Raw genomic sequence first — 19,087 nt, 5'->3', positions numbered from 1 at the left:
GAAAAGTCGAGCTGTTTAATTTTTTTCTCCATACCAGAATCAGAGACAGGGACAAACATTCAATATTACAACCTTTTGAAATGTTAGTCTTAATTTTTTTTTGAAAATATTGATTTCGAAAAGATCGGAAAATTTCACGAAATTTTTATTTATAAACATTGAAAATCGCACCATTAGTTGCTGAGATATCGACATAAGAAAATTATGGGTTGTTTGGGTAGTAAACATCCATTTTTCTGTTTTAAAATCTTTGCATGGCAATATCTTAGAAACAAAGCAACAAAGAATTTTCTCAGCATATCAAAAATATTTTTTTTTTCAAAATTGGGCAAACTTGGGCACTAACTTTTTTAAATTAATAACTGCAACTAATTTTAAAAAAAAAGTTACCTAAAAATAGCTATAACTTGAAAACGGTGCACTTTATGAAAATTTCACTAAGGTACTTTTAGATTGCAAATTTGATTTTACATCGAAAAATAAATTTGAAATTAAGTTGCGGTCAATATTTCGTTTTTTTTTTAATCAGTATTGATTCAAAAATTCATAACTCAAGCAACGATTTTTTGCCCGTTCTGAAAATTTCTGAAAAGTTGGCAAAATTTAAAAAAAATAAAAATAGTGTTTTTTTGCAAATCATGTTTTAGTGACAAAAAGTGAAATTAAAAATAACCATTTATCATTTTTATCAGTGTAGTCCTTATCCATAACTATAACTTTGCCGAAGACACCAAATCGACCAAAAATTTCTTCAAAAGATACAGATTTTTTAATTTTCATTGCTGCCAAATTTGTATGGAAAACTATATGGACAAACTAATGATGCAAAATGGCTTGGGCACCAAAAAAGGTTTCAGACGGAATAAAAAAAATCAAAAAATTAAAATTTAAGAATAAATACCGATTTTGTATAGAATTGCTCGAAAATCGATTTCGTGTCTTTGGAAAAGTTGTAGACAACGCGCTAAAAATCATTCTTTTAGTCATGGCCATCCAAATTGTTTAAGTCTTACTCTTACTTTAAATTGATTTTGCTATCGACTACGTGTTTTGATAAATTTAAAAAAGATTGAACTAAAATTTGGAATTTATTTTACATTTTTTTTCAGTTGTTTAAATAGGCAATTATCTACGATTTAAGATTTTTGATCCAACTTATGGTTGGAGATATTACCTCAAAATAAATACAAAAAAAATATTAAATAAGATAATTTTCCAAGCGAGTTGAAAGTACCGTTCCATCTTTTTTAATGAATTTCATTTATGTTGATCTTGACGGCATTGAATTGAAATTTATTTCACAAATTGATATCGGCATTTGAAAATGAAGTGACTCTTTAAAACTTTTTACTTATTATTTTAATGTGTCTATATATTTAAGTGGTTTTATCTCAAATATGAAGTTGAGGGTATAGTATATTTTCTCAGCTTAAAGAAAAACTAATATTTTCAGGAAAGGCCCCTATTTTTTTAATCTTTAGATTAATTGAGAAACCAATACAATGTTTGCTTGTAGCTCGTTTTTTTTCTCTAAAAATCTAATATTAACATAAAAAAAAAACTTAAAAAAATACCTACAACTTTGACGATGGATAGTAAACGTGTATTTTATGAAATGTTATGTAATATAACAATCTGAATTGTGTAACCCATGAAATAAGGCATATATTTTAGACCAAAATATTCATCAAATTTTTGGTGAATCTTCAAGTATGTATGTATCGTTCGTTTTTTCGTTACTGGTTATTTTTTATTGTTAGACGTTTCACTTGCAAATGAGGTAGTAAAACTGAAATTTTGCGCGATAATCCTGAATTGGGTGTTTTTAGTTTCTTTAAACTTAACAAATATTGCATGAGAGAGGGGATACAAGATATCTTGAGTTTGTTTTAGGTGTCAAAAGGAAATCTTTCGATTAAGATTCTTCGATCACTTATAGGACCAGCTACGGTAATTAGCTAAGATCTGAGATCTTGAAAAAAAAATTTCACTGAGAATCATTTTTAGACACTTCATTTATAATACATATTTAGTTTTTTGCCTTGTTACGAAAATCTTATAAAATTGTCAGCAATATTTATTTTTTAAGTTGTTCCAAAATAGAACTATCGAAGACTACATCTACCTACTTTCAATGCAAATTTGCAAGCGCATTTTTAGCTACTTGATACCATCAACAAAAAAATGAAATTGTGTTTGCATTTTGGTACGCATTTTTTAGGGTATATTAACTTTGGATACTGTCACTTTATTTTTTAACAGCTTTTAAACTTTTGCAAAACGTAGTTACATGAGTATTAAAAAGTGTACATTCAATTACAGGCTCAAAGTATTGATATGAATCTGCCGAAATATATAATTCAATATTGAATTGGAAAATATTATGACATTGAAATATAAGTAATAATTTTAAACACAATAATTATATGGTTTTGAAGTGTAACAAAAAATTTATGCATATAAGTAAATTTAAAGCGCGTATTTTTTTGTTTTTTTTTTAAGAAAAGATTTTTTTTAAAGGCCACGTGGTCAGCCGTCGACCCCCCCCCCCCTCCCCCCCATGGCTTTTCATGGTTTTTTTCGGTCGGATTTCGGACCCCCTCCCCCCCCTAAGGAGACCACGTGGTTTATGCACGACCCCTTACCACCAACCTGAAACTGGATACAATTTTCCATTCGCCTTCAGCATCTTTCTCTATGGATCGCACAATCCTCCCGGTTGGGGTTCCTTTATATTACCCCTTTCCAGCTCTTCCGCAAACATACGCCCTCGAGGGCACGAGAGGGAAGCCGCGGCTTTTTTAATCCCGCCGGGCGTTGAATGTACCGTCCTCCTCCTTGGCACTCAATAGGCGGTTCCCTTAAAAAATAAATAAAGCTACGTAACTAAATCCAGCGATGCCCCGGCGGAACCTCTGTCCCATCCTGGGAGACCTGTGCCACGCGTCGGATTTTGAAGAGCCGAACCCAACTCGAAATCAGTTCCCGATCGGCTCCCGGCACAAAACTTACCTTGCCACTTCCCACAATTTAAAAATTAACAGCAGCACCACGGAACACAAACTCACAGCCGCGAAATTATTTTGACATTGACATGTCAAAACGTGAATCACAATTCTTGAACTAAAAAAATACTAAAATTTAGGAATTTTTAAGAAGTACTTCAATGTTCTAAAAAAATCCTAAATTTTAGGAAGAAAAAAATACTAATTTTTAGGTATAATTTGACAAGCTAGAACATAAGTTCAAAAAATACTAAAAATTAGAAATTTATACCTAATGTCCGTTTTGCGTGTGAAGCTTCACACGTCTGTGCATCCGGAAGGAGTACTGAATCAATGTCCGTATATTTAACAGGTCCGGCTGAAAACGCTTTGGTTTAGTGTTAGTAAGCAAAAAAGTGTCAACATTCGCGATGCCTCTGGTGATGACGTCATACCGTTCTTGCTACTATAGGATGGTATACAAAATTATGGGAAAATTTATTACATTGTATGTTTTATGCATTTCTAGGAAACTTTTATTACGCAACAAATTAATCAAAAGCATGTTTTGCACAAAAATCGTGTTTTGCAAAAGATGCGAAAAATTTAACCGAGAATTTTATTGATTTGTAAATGGAAAACACTTAACCACTTCTAACGCATAAACCACGTGTACCATTTTGGGAGGGGGTGGTGGTTGGGGAAGGGAATCGACAATAATTATTCAATTATTGAAGTAAGTCCATACAAAAAGAAAACAAAATGAATGAAAATCATAGCTTTTGCGAATAGAAAAAGTAAATATTGTTTTCGATAATGCAGAACAATTGAAATGAAACATTGGTAGACAAATATACACTTCAAATCATGATTTTATTGTTAATCAAAAATCATTCAGAGGGCCCGCGTTAATAAAAGGGAAGGGATAATATATCCCAATGCTTCCTTCGATGTTTACAAAATTTGAGGAAGTTTCGATCGCTTAATTGGTTATGTTTTGCTGCTGCTGGGCAGGAACCAGCTTTGAGCCGTGGTCAATTTTGCGCAAGTGGTACATGTCACGCCATATTTGACGCTGCGGTTGGGGTGGAAGTGGATGAAGCTGCTGGGGAGCTTAGATCATGTGTGGTGGTAGCAGTCCGGCCGTGCGTCGACAAGACGACCTGCTATGGTTCAATCTATTTCTGCTGCTGATTGTTGGCCACAACCGGCGGTGCATTGGGAATTTACCTATTCCCGAAGTCCCAGTGATGGCAATGCTTCGGTAGATTTCGACTCAGTGCTTTTGCTTCGGCCGCACGGTACACTGCGGCAAATGCTTGGCTTTCCTCTTTACACTCGTGGTACTTCTGACCCCGCTGCTGATGGCCATCTCCCGGCTGGCACGGAATAGACAGCTGCTGAAGGCGTTGATGCTGAACGTGATCGCCGGCTGTACGGCGACCGGGACAAGAACATCGCGTACAGGAACGGATCGCCACCGAGCTGCTACTGCCGAATGCTTGGCCAAACCATCTGGTTCGTTCACTGTTTGGCTAATCTGTTCCGCCACCGTTTCCACCGTCAGTTCCGCTCCCGTCGGTCTCCAGAAAACAAGATATCAAACGGCTCAAAAACATCCGCCGCCAACGTTTAAAAGCTTGCAACTTCACGGGTCCATTCCTCCTATGCCAGCGGATGGTGATCCTTGTTCCGTTACTCTACTTGTTCGGTCTGACTCTTCCGGGCCGCCAATTTTTGAAACAGCTGCGAATAAAAATATAAGTGTCAAATTAAAGTTATTAAACTATAAAATTTCTCAACCTTTTTGATTACCTTTTTCCAGAACTTCCTTCTGCAGATCGTTATCCGGGTTATCCAAAAGATTGGAGGACATTGGCGCGGCTCAGGTTCCTTAAAATCCACGAAAAACTTTAAAAACTAAAAATTTCCCATGCATTTGCTGCCAAAACAAACGGTATGACGTCACAACGCTCTGCTCTGACAGTGCACGGAGAGAAAAATTACATAAAATTACATTTCGTAGCTAAACCTGACAAATTTTTTTTCTCTGCGTTCTCACACTAATACAGCTATAGAAACATAGCCGTACCTTTTAAGGATGGATTACCTTGGTACTGAATAGTTGCTGAAAGTAGTCTTTTAGACTGTGGAGATGGGATTGGTTCAAGATTTTTTGCATTTTTTATACGAAATTAACTGAGCAGATATGCAGGCCAAGGATTGATACCTAAGAGCATGCAATGGCACTAACCTTGTTGCGTGCTCTTCGGTTGACGTCCACGTAAGGAACATCCTGGAAGGAGCGTAACTAACTACACTCAACCCCCGGTGGTTGGTCACTTTTTCGTTTGACACTTTTTTAGTTTGTACCCCGTTGGTTGGTCAAAGTCAAACTAAAAAGTGACGAACTGTCACTTTTTACACGGCGCTCACGCACACTATCAAAACAAACGTTTGGTAGTGTGTGTAAACCCCGTGTAAAAGGGGTGTCAAACTAAAACGTGACCCCGTTCGTTTGACAACAGTTGGTGTCAAACCATCGGGGTTTGAGTGTACATCCGTAGTTCTGTTAGATCATCCGAATTATCTTGATCAGGACAGTATAGCTCTGGTTCCTTGCAAGTGTCCTATTTTCTTACCTCCACGTTGGCTTGGTTTTCATGATGACCTAGCTGGTGGCCTGTGGAAACGGATCGTAAACTTTTGACCACCGCGGCGCGGGTCAGAGTCGAGACGGCTAAAAGAAAGGGGCGCGACAATGTGGGAAAGGGAAGTAATTTGTGATTGTAGACGGTATTGTTTTGATTCGCAGTATGTTGAGTCAACTGCTGTGGATGTACCTGAAACATCGCACAACGGGGTTTCTCCTCCTTCATTCTCAGCTACCACCTATCTCCTATTTTTATTTTTGCTCTTCTGATTCCCAATTCTTCACTGATTCTTCTATTTAATATCCAACATTTGATTTTAATTTTACTAACTTTTGATTCTCTTATCTCTCAAAGCTTTTCCACTCTTTTCTATCAATTGATACTTCTGTAACAAACTTTGTTTTGTTTTTTTTTTTCCTTAAAAATATACTTTTCCTTAATGTACTAGTAATATCAAGTCTATTTATCATTCGCGTAATCATTTTTGATTTTATGCGAATTTATTTATTTGAATAATTCTTTATCTGTCCTACAAATTATCATTACTATAATCTAAGCTTGTTTTGTATCTCTTTTTATTAACTATTGTCTAATTTTACATCTAATACATCTAGCTTCTCATTTTTATTCTTCAAAATACGCTCATCATTCTCTTACTATTGATACTTGATTTTTTTATAAAATAAATTCTCTTTTACTGTCTATTGTTTTCAATCTTCACCCTTTTTTGCCTTCCTCACTGAGGTAAGGCTATAATCCTGCTCTAAAAATGAACTTTTTATTAAAAGCTCGAAGACCCACCTTCATATACAGCAATTCCCCACGAAAACAGCATAGAAAAAAACAAAAGTGCTCGGATCGGGCTCAAAATTTTTCTGGCCGAAATAATTAGATCCGTATTTTTTTGTTTGGCCATTAGGGTGACCTACGCCGTCTTTGGGTCTTAGTGGTCTGAAAAATGGCCATTTTCGTCGATTTTCGCAAAAACCACTTTTTTCAGAAAATCATAACTCCTTGCCATTTTAACCGATTTCAATTGTCTTATACGCAAATGAAAGGTGATAAGTTGGCCTTTCAAAGAAAAATAGTAAAAAGTTTCAAAAATCTAGCCTAACATATGAAAAGGTCGAATGAAACTTAAAAATGCCGTTTTAACGGTGTCTGGACCAAAGAGCCCATGCCTGGAAATATTTTTATCATATTCCCCGGACATTTTTACATAACATACTAAAAAATAGGAGGAGTTCATTAACAGGATTCTGAGATATGATTTTTTGAAAATAAAATCCGTGTTTTTCGACGCGCCGCGCGCAAAAACACGAAAATGACAAAATTTTCAAAAAATCAACTTTTTCCACTAAAACTGCGATAACTTAAAAATTTCAGCGATGACCTATACATGTCTGGGTACCAAAATTTTCGTAATTGAAAAACGCAACTTTTGAAACCCAGACATGTATAGGTCATCGCTGAAATTTTTAAGTTATCGCAGTTTTAGTGAAAAACGTTGATTTTTTGCCGATTTCGTCTTTTTTCGGTTTTTGCGCGCGGCGCGTCGAAAAACACGGATTTTATTTTGAAAAAATCATATCTCGGAATCCTGTTAATGAACTCCTCCCATTTTTTTGAATATAATGTAAAAATGTCCAGGGAATCCGATAAAAATATTTCCAGACCCACTCTTTGGTCCAGACACCGTCAAAACGGCATTTTAAAGTTTCATACGCCCTTTTCATATGTTAGTCTAGATTTTTGAAACTTGTTACTATTTTTCTTTGAAAGGTCAACTTATCACCTTTCATTTGCGTATAAGACAATTGAAATCGGTTATAATGGCGAGAAGTTATGATTTTTCAAAAAAAGTGGTTTTTGCGAAAATCGACGAAAATAGCCATTTTTCAGACCACCCTAACACGGCGTAGGCCACCCTAATGGCCAAACAAAAAAATACGGGTCTAATTATTTCGGCCAGGGAACCCCCAGAAAAATTTTGAGCCCGATCCGAGCACTTTTGTTTTTTTCTATGCTGTTTTCGTGGGGAATTGCTGTATATATATATCGACTCAGAATCGAAAACTGAACAAATGTCTGTGTGTGTGTATGTGTGTGTGTGTGTGTGTGTGATGTGTGTGTGTGTATGTATGTATGTGTTCAAAAATCTTGCCAAGTTTTCTCAGCACTGGCTGAACCGATTTTGATCGAACCAGTTGCATTCGACTTGGTTTAGGGTCCCATACATCGCTATTGAATTGTTTGAAGTTTCGATAAGTAGTTCAAAAGTTATGTATAAAAATGTGTTTTCACATATATCCGGATCTCAATTATATGCATGTAAACGGTTTTCGGATCCATCATCCAACCCATCGTTGGTTAGGTAATCAAAAGATCTTTCCAACAAGTCCACAACATCGAAGATCTGGTAACCCTGTCTCGAGTTATGACCACTTAAGTGATATTTATGTACTTTTTTAAAGCCGGATCTCACTTAAATGCATGTAAACGATGTCCGGATCCATCATCCGACCCATCGTTGGTTAGGTAATCAAGAGACCTTTCCAACGAGTTCACGACATTGAAGATCTGGCAACCCTGTCTCGAGTTTTGACCACTTAAGTGATATTTATGTACTTTTTTGAAGCCGGATCTCACTTAAATGTATATAAACGATGTCCGGAACTATCATCCGACCCATTGTTGGTTAGGTAATCAAGAGACCTTTCCAACGAGTCCACATAATTAAAAATTTGGCAACCCTGCCTCGAGTTATGACCACTTAAGTGATATTTATGTAGTTTTTTGAAGCCGGATCTTACTTGTAAACGATGTCCGGATCCATCATCCGACCCATGATTGGTTAGGTAATCGAGAGACCTTTCCAACGAGTCCATATAATTGAAGATCTGGCAACCCTGTCTCGAGTTATGACCACTTAAGTGATATTTATGCACTTTTTTGAAGCCGGATCTCACTTAAATGCATGTAAACGATGTCCGGATCCATCATCCGACCCATCGTTGGTTAGATAATCGAGAGACTTTTCCAACGAGTCCTCAACATTGAAGATCTGGCAACCCTGCCTCGAGTTATGACCACTTAAGTGATATTTATGCACTTTTTTGAAGCCGGATCTCACTTAAATGCATGTAAACGATGTCCGGATCCATCATCCGACCCATCGTTGGTTAGATAATCGAGAGACTTTTCCAACGAGTCCTCAACATGGAAGATCTGGCAACCCTGCCTCGAGTTATGACCACTTAAGTGATATTTATGTACTTTTTTGAAGCCGGATCTCACTTAAATGTATGTAAACGATGTCCAGATCCATCATCCGACCCATCGTTGGTTAGGTTATTGAGAGACCTTTCTAACGAGTCCACATAATTGAAGATCTGGCAACCCTGCCTCGAGTTATGACCACTTAAGTGATATTTATGTACTTTTTTGAAGCCGGATCTCACTTAAATGCATGTAAACGATGTCCGGATCCATCATCCGACCCATCATTGGTTAGGTTATTGAGAGACCTTTCCAACGAGTCCACATAATTGATGATCTGGCAACCCTGCCTTGAGTTATGACCACTTAAGTGATATTTATGGACTTTTTTGAAGCCGGATCTCACTTAAATGTATGTAAACGATGTCCGAAACCATCATCCGACCCATCGTTGGTTAGGTAATCAAGAGACCTTTCAAACGAGTCCACATAATTGAAAATCTGGCAACCCTGTCTCAAGTTATGACTTACGTTATATCTGTGTACTTATTTTTCTGGACCTAAAAAATAGCGGAAATATGTGTCCAAACCACTCATATTACCCATTGTTGGTAAAAAGTGAGGAAGGCATCAACCACATAGGTGGATTATGTTAGTTTTTTTTTTTTTTTTTTTTCAAACAAGTGAGGTTTGAGCCCTTACTCAATCTATGGAATGTTAAAGGATTAACACAAATATTACTATTGTATTTTTGGTAAACTTTTATAACATGCTAAGAACCAAAAATTGTAACAAAACACCGCGACAAAAGAAGTAGCAACAGATAAACAGACTCAACAATAGGGAAGATTTCAGGAGAAAACAATACACAGTAAATAACAATAAGTTTTACATCAAACCCTACTTAATGTACCACCCCCGGCCGAGTTAAAATGCGTAACCGGAAAAGAAGGTGTGCATGCCTGGCACGAACACTCAAAGCGCGTTCTAGCGTGCTGCTCGTACTGACTCAAAGCAAGGGTGAGATGTAGGTTCTTACACTGAAAATTGCGAATTGCGAATTGCGAAATTAACTGAGCAGATATTGGTTATTCTTAACATTTACTTACTTGCTTAACCTTTCGGAAGTCGCGTTCGGCCTCCCTTACATACGTCCTTACAAACGGTACACTAGAAACGGTACGGTACGAATGTAAAAAGGTTAACCAGCCGAACTTAAGCCGATTGTTCGAAACGAAGTGTAAACAAACAGTCTATTCTTATCGGTCCTAATGTAAACATCAACTGACGTGAGCAGGATAGACAGTTTGTTTACACTAGCCTTTGGCAGAATTACAGTTCCTCCAATCCCTGTTGAACTCTGCTTTGTTTTTGAATTTCGTGGGTTTGGGACCATCCATAAACCACGTGGACACTTTTTTGGGAATCTGTAACCCCCCCCCCCCCTCCCTCGTGGACAATTGTCCATACAAAAAAAAACTTTTTTGTATGGATCGTGGACAATCGCCATACCCCCCCCCCCCCATAAAGTGTCCACGTGGTTTATGGATGGTCCCTTTCCGGCCCTTTTATGTCGACTTCGAGAAACCATGTTGAAATCTATCAAAACCAGGGGGGCGACATCTATATCTCACTACAGGCAGCTCGCCCGTTGCCAACACAAGCTGTCAACTTCGGCACCAGAACAAAAGGGAACTGCCAACTGTCGCAGATAGAGCGTGTACGTTATGTTATTCCGTAGAAATGGCTTGGAATATCGGAATTAGTGCGAGGTATTTGAGAGAAACCATTTATGACCATTTGAATTATTAGTGTCGAATTTCGAACGAGCGTCGACGCACACGAAGGAGACGACGTCGGTGTGCTATGAAATAGACCAGCAGCGCGGGTGCGACTGTATTGGTGCGTCGATGGGGTTGTGTGTAGTCGGCGTCCGTTGAGTGTCGTGCTGGGGACGCGCGGCGCGTGAGATAGTAATGAGAGAGTTCTGTGTGTGTTTCTGCGCTTCGGGTCGTTGGTATCGGGAGAGTAGATTCGTGCATCGCAATTCGGAGAGAGGTCTTTAGTCTGGTGTTTAGTGTTAAAGCGAGCGGTGTTGTTTTAAGTGGTGGGTGGTGGGATCTTGGAACAACAAAAGACTTTTGCTCGGTTGAGATTTGATGCGTTCTAAATCTACGACACCAACTTCGGCGCCAGCACAAAAGAACAGCTGTTACTATTCAGTACTCCTTCCGAATGCCCAGACGTGCTAAGCTTCAGGGCGACAACAAAGGCAACTCGTTGTTGCACTCCTCGAACTATTTGGTGATGGCACTCACGAAATACTAACATCTTACTTTTTAGCGGTTACAGGTTCCAATCTTATCCAATCGCTGTTTTGCGAAACTCGATCATAATGAACAGGCTATACGTGTCTCCTCTTCCAGCGAGTGAACCAGAACATACCATATGTTCCGCCTTTTGATTGTTGATGATCATGAACGTCCGCATCGGCATATCTCACCTCCACCCGCGGTGACTTTCTGTGCATCACTTCCCATTTAACTCAATCGGAATTCAATTCGAATCGTTGACGTATTCCGTTTCAAACGCAACAACCGATTCCGTATACGTACCGGTTGTTGCGTTTGAAACGGAATACGTAAACGATTCTAATTGAATTACGTTTCAGAATTCCTAGTTGTACTTTTATCTTAATAATAAAGAAAACATGGAGCGGCCGTGGCTGAATGGTTGCGGTGTTCGCTTTGTAAGCGAATGGTTCTGGGTTCGATTCCCATCTGCTCCCATCGAGAAAGTTAAGGACCTAGAAATACTAGAAATGCTGAATATGAACGAAAAATCTATGTCGCTGGAGGCGGGGTTCGAACCCCCGTCCTTTGGATTGGTAAGCAAAAATGCTAACCACTAGGCCATGGCGACTTGGTGAGCCTAGACTGAAATTAGGAATACTGTTACAACCAACCCGCAACACCTTTCGAGGTGTATCCTAGGGTTCTACCTCTCCTACTAACATTGAGTCCAAAACCTCCCTACAAACATCTATACCACTAAGGTGACGTAGGGGTCCTTGCGCACTTTAGATAGGTGTTTACTAACGATCCTTCCAGTCCTTGAGAATAGCTTGGACCCGGCCTGGACCCCCTTATGCCCTGGGTTGTATTACACACTCATCAAAAGATGAAGACATGGTATCTCCCGTGTTGGATTATTGTTCCGGATGAGGGTCTAACACAACCACACCAAACAGTGGGATAAGCGTTGTGGAGCCTTCTGGTGGTGGGGCGTCCTCCAAATGCTAATGCTAATGCTAATAATAAAGAAAACATTTTATTCACACAACTGTATTATTTTTTCAATTCCAGAAGCATGTCATCCCTACGAGCCGTTCAAATGTCCTGGGGACGGAAATTGCATCTCTATTCAATACCTCTGCGACGGTGCTCCAGATTGTTCAGATGGTTACGATGAAGACATGAGGCTCTGCACGGCCGGTACATTATAAAATCTCAAATTAACATTCCAACGCCCAAGGCTCCAAAAAATTTTGAACGGTAACTTCAACTCAATGGTTCTCGGGCACAACTCAACCAATCAAGATAATTCTTCTTTCCAGTGATTTGTTGGGATGTCTAGATGATTCTAGAACTTTGCAGAACTTAATTTGATCAAATCTGTAATTTTTGCGATCAAAAACATCGTTCCAACTTTTTTTTTCGCGTGTAAAAAAAATCGCCAAAAAATCCGCGGAGGCAGTCTTTTTAAAAAAGGTGGAACGATGTTTTCGGTCACATAAATTACAGATTTGTTCAAATCAAGTTCTGCAAAATTTTAGGATCATCTAGACATTCTTACAAATCACTGGAAACAAGAATCGTCCCGATTGGTTGAGTAATGACCGAGAACCAGCGAGTTGAAGTAACCGCTCCACCTTTTTTGGGAGGCTTGGGCGTGCTTTTTTCAATTGCTAAAACATTAATGTTTTTTTTCAGCTAAGCGGCCCCCAGTGGAAGAAACAGCATCCTTTCTACAGAGCTTACTTGCATCCCACGGCCCAAATTATTTGGAAAAACTGTTTGGCAGTAAAGCTAGGGATGCACTTGCTCCCCTCGGGGGTGTTGAGAAGGTGGCCATCGCACTGAGTGAGTCTCAAACTATCGAAGACTTCGGAGCAGCACTTCATCTTATGAGGTTGGTACAATTGTCAGATACACTGAAACCCCGATGGTTTGACACCAACTGTTGTCAAACGAACCCACTTATTAGTTTGACACTCCTTTTACACGGAGTTCACACACACTACTTTTGTTTTTACTCCAGGTGGTGGCCACAACTGCCAAAATGTCAAATTTCATGTCCAGTATCAAAATCCCTAAAGTTTGATACCCATATTGCCCCAACTCATATGGTTTCGCAAATGTCCCCTTATCGGAACATCCCCCGGGGCTTCCGGCCACTCCAGGTGGTGGCCATTACTGCCAAAATGTCAAATTTCATGTCCAGTATCAAAATCCCTTAAGTTTGATACCCATATTGCCCCAACTCTTATGGTTCCGCAAATGTCCCCTTATCGGAACATCCCCGGGGCCTCCGGCCACTCCAGGTGGTGGCCACAACTGCCAAAATATCAAATTTCATGTCCAGTATCAAAATCCCTAAAGTTTGATACCCATATTGCCCCAACTCTTATGGTTCCGCAAATGTCCCCTTATCGGAACATCCCCGGGGCCTCCGGCCACTCCAGGTGGTGGCCATTACTGCCAAAATGTCAAATTTCGTGTCCAGTATCAAAATCCCTAAAGTTTGATACCCATATTGCCCCAACTCTTATGGTTCCGCCAAATGTCCCCTTATCGGAACATCCCCGGGGCCTCCGGCCACTCCAGGTGGTGGCCACAACTGCCAAAATGTCAAATTCCATGTCCAGTATTAAAATCCCTAAAGTTTGATACCCATATTGCCCCAACTCTTATGGTTCCGCAAATGTCCCCTTATCGGAACATCCCCGGGGCCTCCGGCCACTCCAGGTGGTGGCCATTACTGCCAAAATGTCAAATTTCATGTCCAGTATCAAAATCCCTTAAGTTTGATACCCATATTGCCCCAACTCTTATGGTTCCGCAAATGTCCCCTTATCGGAACATCCCCGGGGCCTCCGGCCACTCCAAGTGGTGGAATACTACTGCCAAAATGTCAAATTCCATGTCCAGTATCAAAATCTCTAAAGTTTGATACCCATATTGCCCCAACTCTTATGGTTCCGCAAATGTCCCCTTATCGGAACATCCCCGGGGCCTCCGGCCACTCCAGGTGGTGGCCATTACTGCCAAAATGTCAAATTTCATGTCCAGTATCAAAATCCCTAAAGTTTGATACCCATATTGCCCCAACTCTTATGGTTCCGCAAATGTCCCCTTATCGGAACATCCCCGGGGCCTCCGGCCACTCCAGGTGGTGGCCATTACTGCCAAAATGTCAAATTTCATGTCCAGTATCAAAATCCCTAAAGTTTGATACCCATATTGCCCCAACTCTTATGGTTCCGCAAATGTCCCCTTATCGGAACATCCCCGGGGCCTCCGGCCACTCCAGGTGGTGGCCATTACTGCCAAAATGTCAAATTTCATGTCCAGTATCAAAATCCCTTAAGTTTGATACCCATATTGCCCCAACTCTTATGGTTCCGCAAATGTCCCCTTATCGGAACATCCCCGGGGCCTCCGGCCACTCCAAGTGGTGGAATACTACTGCCAAAATGTCAAATTCCATGTCCAGTATCAAAATCTCTAAAGTTTGATACCCATATTGCCCCAACTCTTATGGTTCCGCAAATGTCCCCTTATCGGAACATCCCCGGGGCCTCCGGCCACTCCAGGTGGTGGCCATTACTGCCAAAATGTCAAATTTCATGTCCAGTATCAAAATCCCTAAAGTTTGATACCCATATTGCCCCAACTCTTATGGTTCCGCCAAATGTCCCCTTATCGGAACATCCCCGGGGCCTCCGGCCACTCCAGGTGGTGGCCACTACTGCAAAAATGTCAAATTTCATGTCCAGTATCAAAATCCCTAAAGTTTGATACCCATATTGCCCCAACTCATATGGTTTCGCAAATGTCCCCTTATCGGAACATCCCCAGGGCCTCCGGCCACTCCAGGTGGTGGCCATTACTGCCAAAATGTCAAATTTCATGTCCAGTATCAAAATCCCTTAAGTTTGATACCCATATTGCCCCAACTCTTATGGTTCCGCAAATGTCCCCTTATCGGAACATCCCCGGGGCCTCCGGCCACTCCAAGTGGTGGAATACTACTGCCAAAATGTCAAATTCCATGTCCAGTATCAAAATCTCTAAAGTTTGATACCCATATTGCCCCAACTCTTATGGTTCCGCAAATGTCCCCTTATCGGAACATCCCCGGGGCCTCCGGCCACTCCAGGTGGTGGCCATTACTGCCAAAATGTCAAATTTCATGTCCAGTATCAAAATCCCTAAAGTTTGATACCCATATTGCCCCAACTCTTATGGTTCCGCAAATGTCCCCTTATCGGAACATCCCCGGGGCCTCCGGCCACTCCAGGTGGTGGCCATTACTGCCAAAATGTCAAATTTCATGTCCAGTATCAAAATCCCTTAAGTTTGATACCCATATTGCCCCAACTCTTATGGTTCCGCAAATGTCCCCTTATCGGAACATCCCCGGGGCCTCCGGCCACTCCAAGTGGTGGAATACTACTGCCAAAATGTCAAATTCCATGTCCAGTATCAAAATCTCTAAAGTTTGATACCCATATTGCCCCAACTCTTATGGTTCCGCAAATGTCCCCTTATCGGATCATCCCCGGGGCCTCCGGCCACTCCAGGTGGTGGCCATTACTGCCAAAATGTCAAATTTCATGTCCAGTATCAAAATCCCTAAAGTTTGATACCCATATTGCCCCAACTCTTATGGTTCCGCAAATGTCCCCTTATCGGAACATCCCCGGGGCCTCCGGCCACTCCAGGTGGTGGCCATTACTGCCAAAATGTCAAATTTCATGTCCAGTATCAAAATCCCTAAAGTTTGATACCCATATTGCCCCAACTCTTATGGTTCCGCAAATGTCCCCTTATCGGAACATCCCCGGGGCCTCCGGCCACTCCAGGTGGTGGCCATTACTGCCAAAATGTCAAATTTCATGTCCAGTATCAAAATCCCTTAGGTTTGATACCCATATTGCCCCAACTCTTATGGTTCCGCAAATGTTCCCTTATCGGAACATCCCCGGGGCCTCCGGCCACTCCAAGTGGTGGAATACTACTGCCAAAATGTCAAATTTCATGTCCAGTATCAAAATCCCTAAAGTTTGATACCCATATTGCCCCAACTCTTATGGTTCCGCAAATGTCCCCTTATCGGAACATCCCCGGGGCCTCCGGCCACTCCAGGTGGTTGCCAGTTCCAATAATCAACTCCCGCTCATGCCGGCTGGCATGTCTTGGCGTGTCCATGCCTCCAGGCCATCTGCTCTAGGGTCTTCAAGCCATCTGCTCCCGGGCCTCCAAGCCGTCTGCTACCGGGCCTCCAGGCCATCTGCTCCTGATGTTGACTCGTCGACGTCCAGCAACAGAATGAATTTTCGGGACCGACTGAGCCGCGTTTTGTTAATTTAGATGGGGGACGTATGCCCCGCCTTTTTGCACCCATTCTCCTACATCTCCTTATTCGCTTTTTGCCGCGTCGACGATCCGAAAATTATGAGGTAGAGTGGGGGTGATTTTAGATACATCAATCTCACGTCTCTCGATTGACTGATTGGGAAACGTTTGTTCAACCAACCAGCGTGCGCTAAGAAGAGGGGAAATTTGCCGAGAGGGGAAGATGAAACCAAAGCGTTTCATTTCGCTTCGCGAAATTTTGGATTGCTACCCTGTATAAAGCCCTAAGACGAAGTTCTTCGTCAAAACACGTGAATTGTGTTGCTGATGGTAAATTCTATCACATCCTTGGAGATTCCATCCCAATATTGGCTGAAAATTCATATCGAAAAAAGTGATGTTTCTGTTTTTTTTTTTTTTTTTTTGCTTTTTTTCTTTTGGGTCGATCAAACAGTGCACCCGTACACTAAGAATCGGCATTACACATTTTTCAGTTTGGTTTTACACATTTGCATGATACTTTTGAGTTTAACCAGGATAACACACTTCGTGTTACCAAAGTAATATGTATAATACTGATTCTTAGTGTTTGTTATCTGAACTTCCAAGTTGGCGGCTTCTTCGCTACCCCCTGCTTTATAGTTCAACTTTGACCAACCAACATGAGCATGAGCATGAGCATGAGAGACCACCCATGGTTGTCCTTCTCCGTTGCTGAACAGAACCGTAATATCCTTTCAGCACTACTGATCATAGGCTTCGACTATCAAGTGGTATTTCCCTTATCAACAGCATGTATGAATGCGCTGAAAAGATATAACACCATGACTTCCAAAACAAGATCAGTTGCGAATAGGTAACAGTCATTGGCCACCAACGGCGCCCGCCATGGTTCAACTTTGACCAACCAACAGGGTACAAACTAAAAAAGTGTCAAACGAAAAAGTGACCAACCCCGGGGGTTCAGTGTACCGTAAACTGGGGTGACTTTGATAGCCCGGGGTGACTTTGATAGGTTTTTCAAATGCCCGTCTAATTAATATTTAAACATTTTTGAGAATTTTGAGTATGTAAGCATTAAGGGAAAGCTTATTATCGAACATATATGCAAAAATGTGACTGTTACATTGGATGTATCAAAAATAGTGGCCAAATCAAATTTCTATCAATGTCACCCCGGGCTATCAAAGTCACCCCAGTTTACGGTACCTACTTAAAAAAAAAAATTGTTGACTTTAATTCGATAGCTTCAAATTAAATCTAATTTTCATTCGAACATTATTAAAATCTCAGTAAAAGGAATTTCTTGATTTTTGAACGTTTGATTTTCTTTACAGATCTGACTTAGAACACTTGAGATCAGTTTTCATGGCAGTGGAGAATGGTGATCTTGGAATGTTAAAGTCTATAGGTATCAAAGATTCGGAACTAGGAGATGTAAAATTCTTCCTCGAGAAGCTTGTAAACACCGGATTTTTGGACTGAGTGGCACCAGAGCTATACTCACCATTTTATTATTCAGTTCCCCTTCAGCCTCAGTTTTATTCCTACCTTAGTCCTTCTTATGATGTGTAATTATCAAAAAAAAAATTTGGCGGTAAAGCCAGAGCCGTGATTTCGAGAAACTGACTGACACAAAACCAAACTTGATAATCACAGTTTTGCCTTTGCATTTGTTATATTTTTTGTGAACATTTCAATCGTAGTTATCAATTAAGTCAATTTGACAACAAATACGTCCAAACCTATAGTGTTCGCTTTATGCAAACAAGAATAAAAAAAAACAAGAGCATTGTTTATACATATTATTGAACCACAATTTCGCAAAAAAGTATTTTTTTTTTCTATCCAAAATGAGCTTTATACCTCACCCTGAGAACACAACTGAATCAGCAACGTAAACATATCAACCAATTCAACAATCGGATTATTATATAAAACAAAGAAACTTCAATATTTAAGATAGTGTCATTCCTGGATCTAGTGAAGGTTATATCGAAACATTATACGAAAGCATAGTCACGAATGGTATTATGAATAAGTAAGAATGAAGTCCAATATCTCTCGAGAAGTCACTATTGTGTATATTTTTCAATATATTCCACTGAAAAAGAACGCCGTTTTTTGATAAAAAAAAAATAATGAAAGAAATTTTCCCGCCAATCAGACTGAATTGCACTGATAATGAGCATTACCCCAGTCACGAAATATTCTGTCAGAGCTGGTTCTGCCAGAATCCTGCTAGAATGGTGAAACATTTCTGTTAGAATGCTGTAAGGATATTCAGCGCTTTGCGACTTCTGCTAGAATCCTGCTAGAACGCCGTGACTGGGACAATTTTGCAGTTCTTTCTTACACATTTGTATGAAATATTCGAGTTCAACTGGAATAACACGAAAGTGTGCAATCGTAATTTAACTCAAAAACCCCTACAATTCGACGGTAACATTTCAAAAGGCATCATTTACATTTTGACACTTTCTGGGTTATTGCATATTTTGAAAGTACTCCTAATAAGCTACCTCTCCACCAAAAATGAGCAAAAGTTACTTCAGTAAAGTCTGTTTAATCATGATTTTAAATAAAGTAA

At 40.2% G+C, this 19,087-nt stretch overlaps 1 protein-coding gene across 4 annotated transcripts in view; it reads left to right on the top strand.

The window, feature by feature from the left end:
• LOC120419423 (IDLSRF-like peptide) overlaps positions 1–18,612 on the top strand; it is an 87,943-nt gene extending 69,331 nt beyond the window's left edge. For all 4 annotated transcript variants that reach the window (XM_052708233.1, XM_039582097.2, XM_039582098.1 and 1 more), the window contains exons 2-4: positions 12,223–12,351; positions 12,850–13,048; positions 17,835–18,612. In XM_052708233.1, coding sequence (XP_052564193.1) covers positions 12,223–12,351; positions 12,850–13,048; positions 17,835–17,982 — 476 coding nt within the window. In that variant the 3' untranslated portion in view covers positions 17,983–18,612. The remainder of the gene's footprint in view (positions 1–12,222; positions 12,352–12,849; positions 13,049–17,834) is intronic.
• Positions 18,613–19,087: the final 475 nt, after the last annotated feature.

This window comes from Culex pipiens, chromosome 2, assembly GCF_016801865.2.
Source record: "Culex pipiens pallens isolate TS chromosome 2, TS_CPP_V2, whole genome shotgun sequence".
NCBI lineage: Eukaryota > Metazoa > Arthropoda > Insecta > Diptera > Culicidae > Culex > Culex pipiens.
The sequence above is the reverse complement of the archived record's forward strand: the minus strand, read 5'-3'. Positions and strand labels throughout refer to the sequence as shown.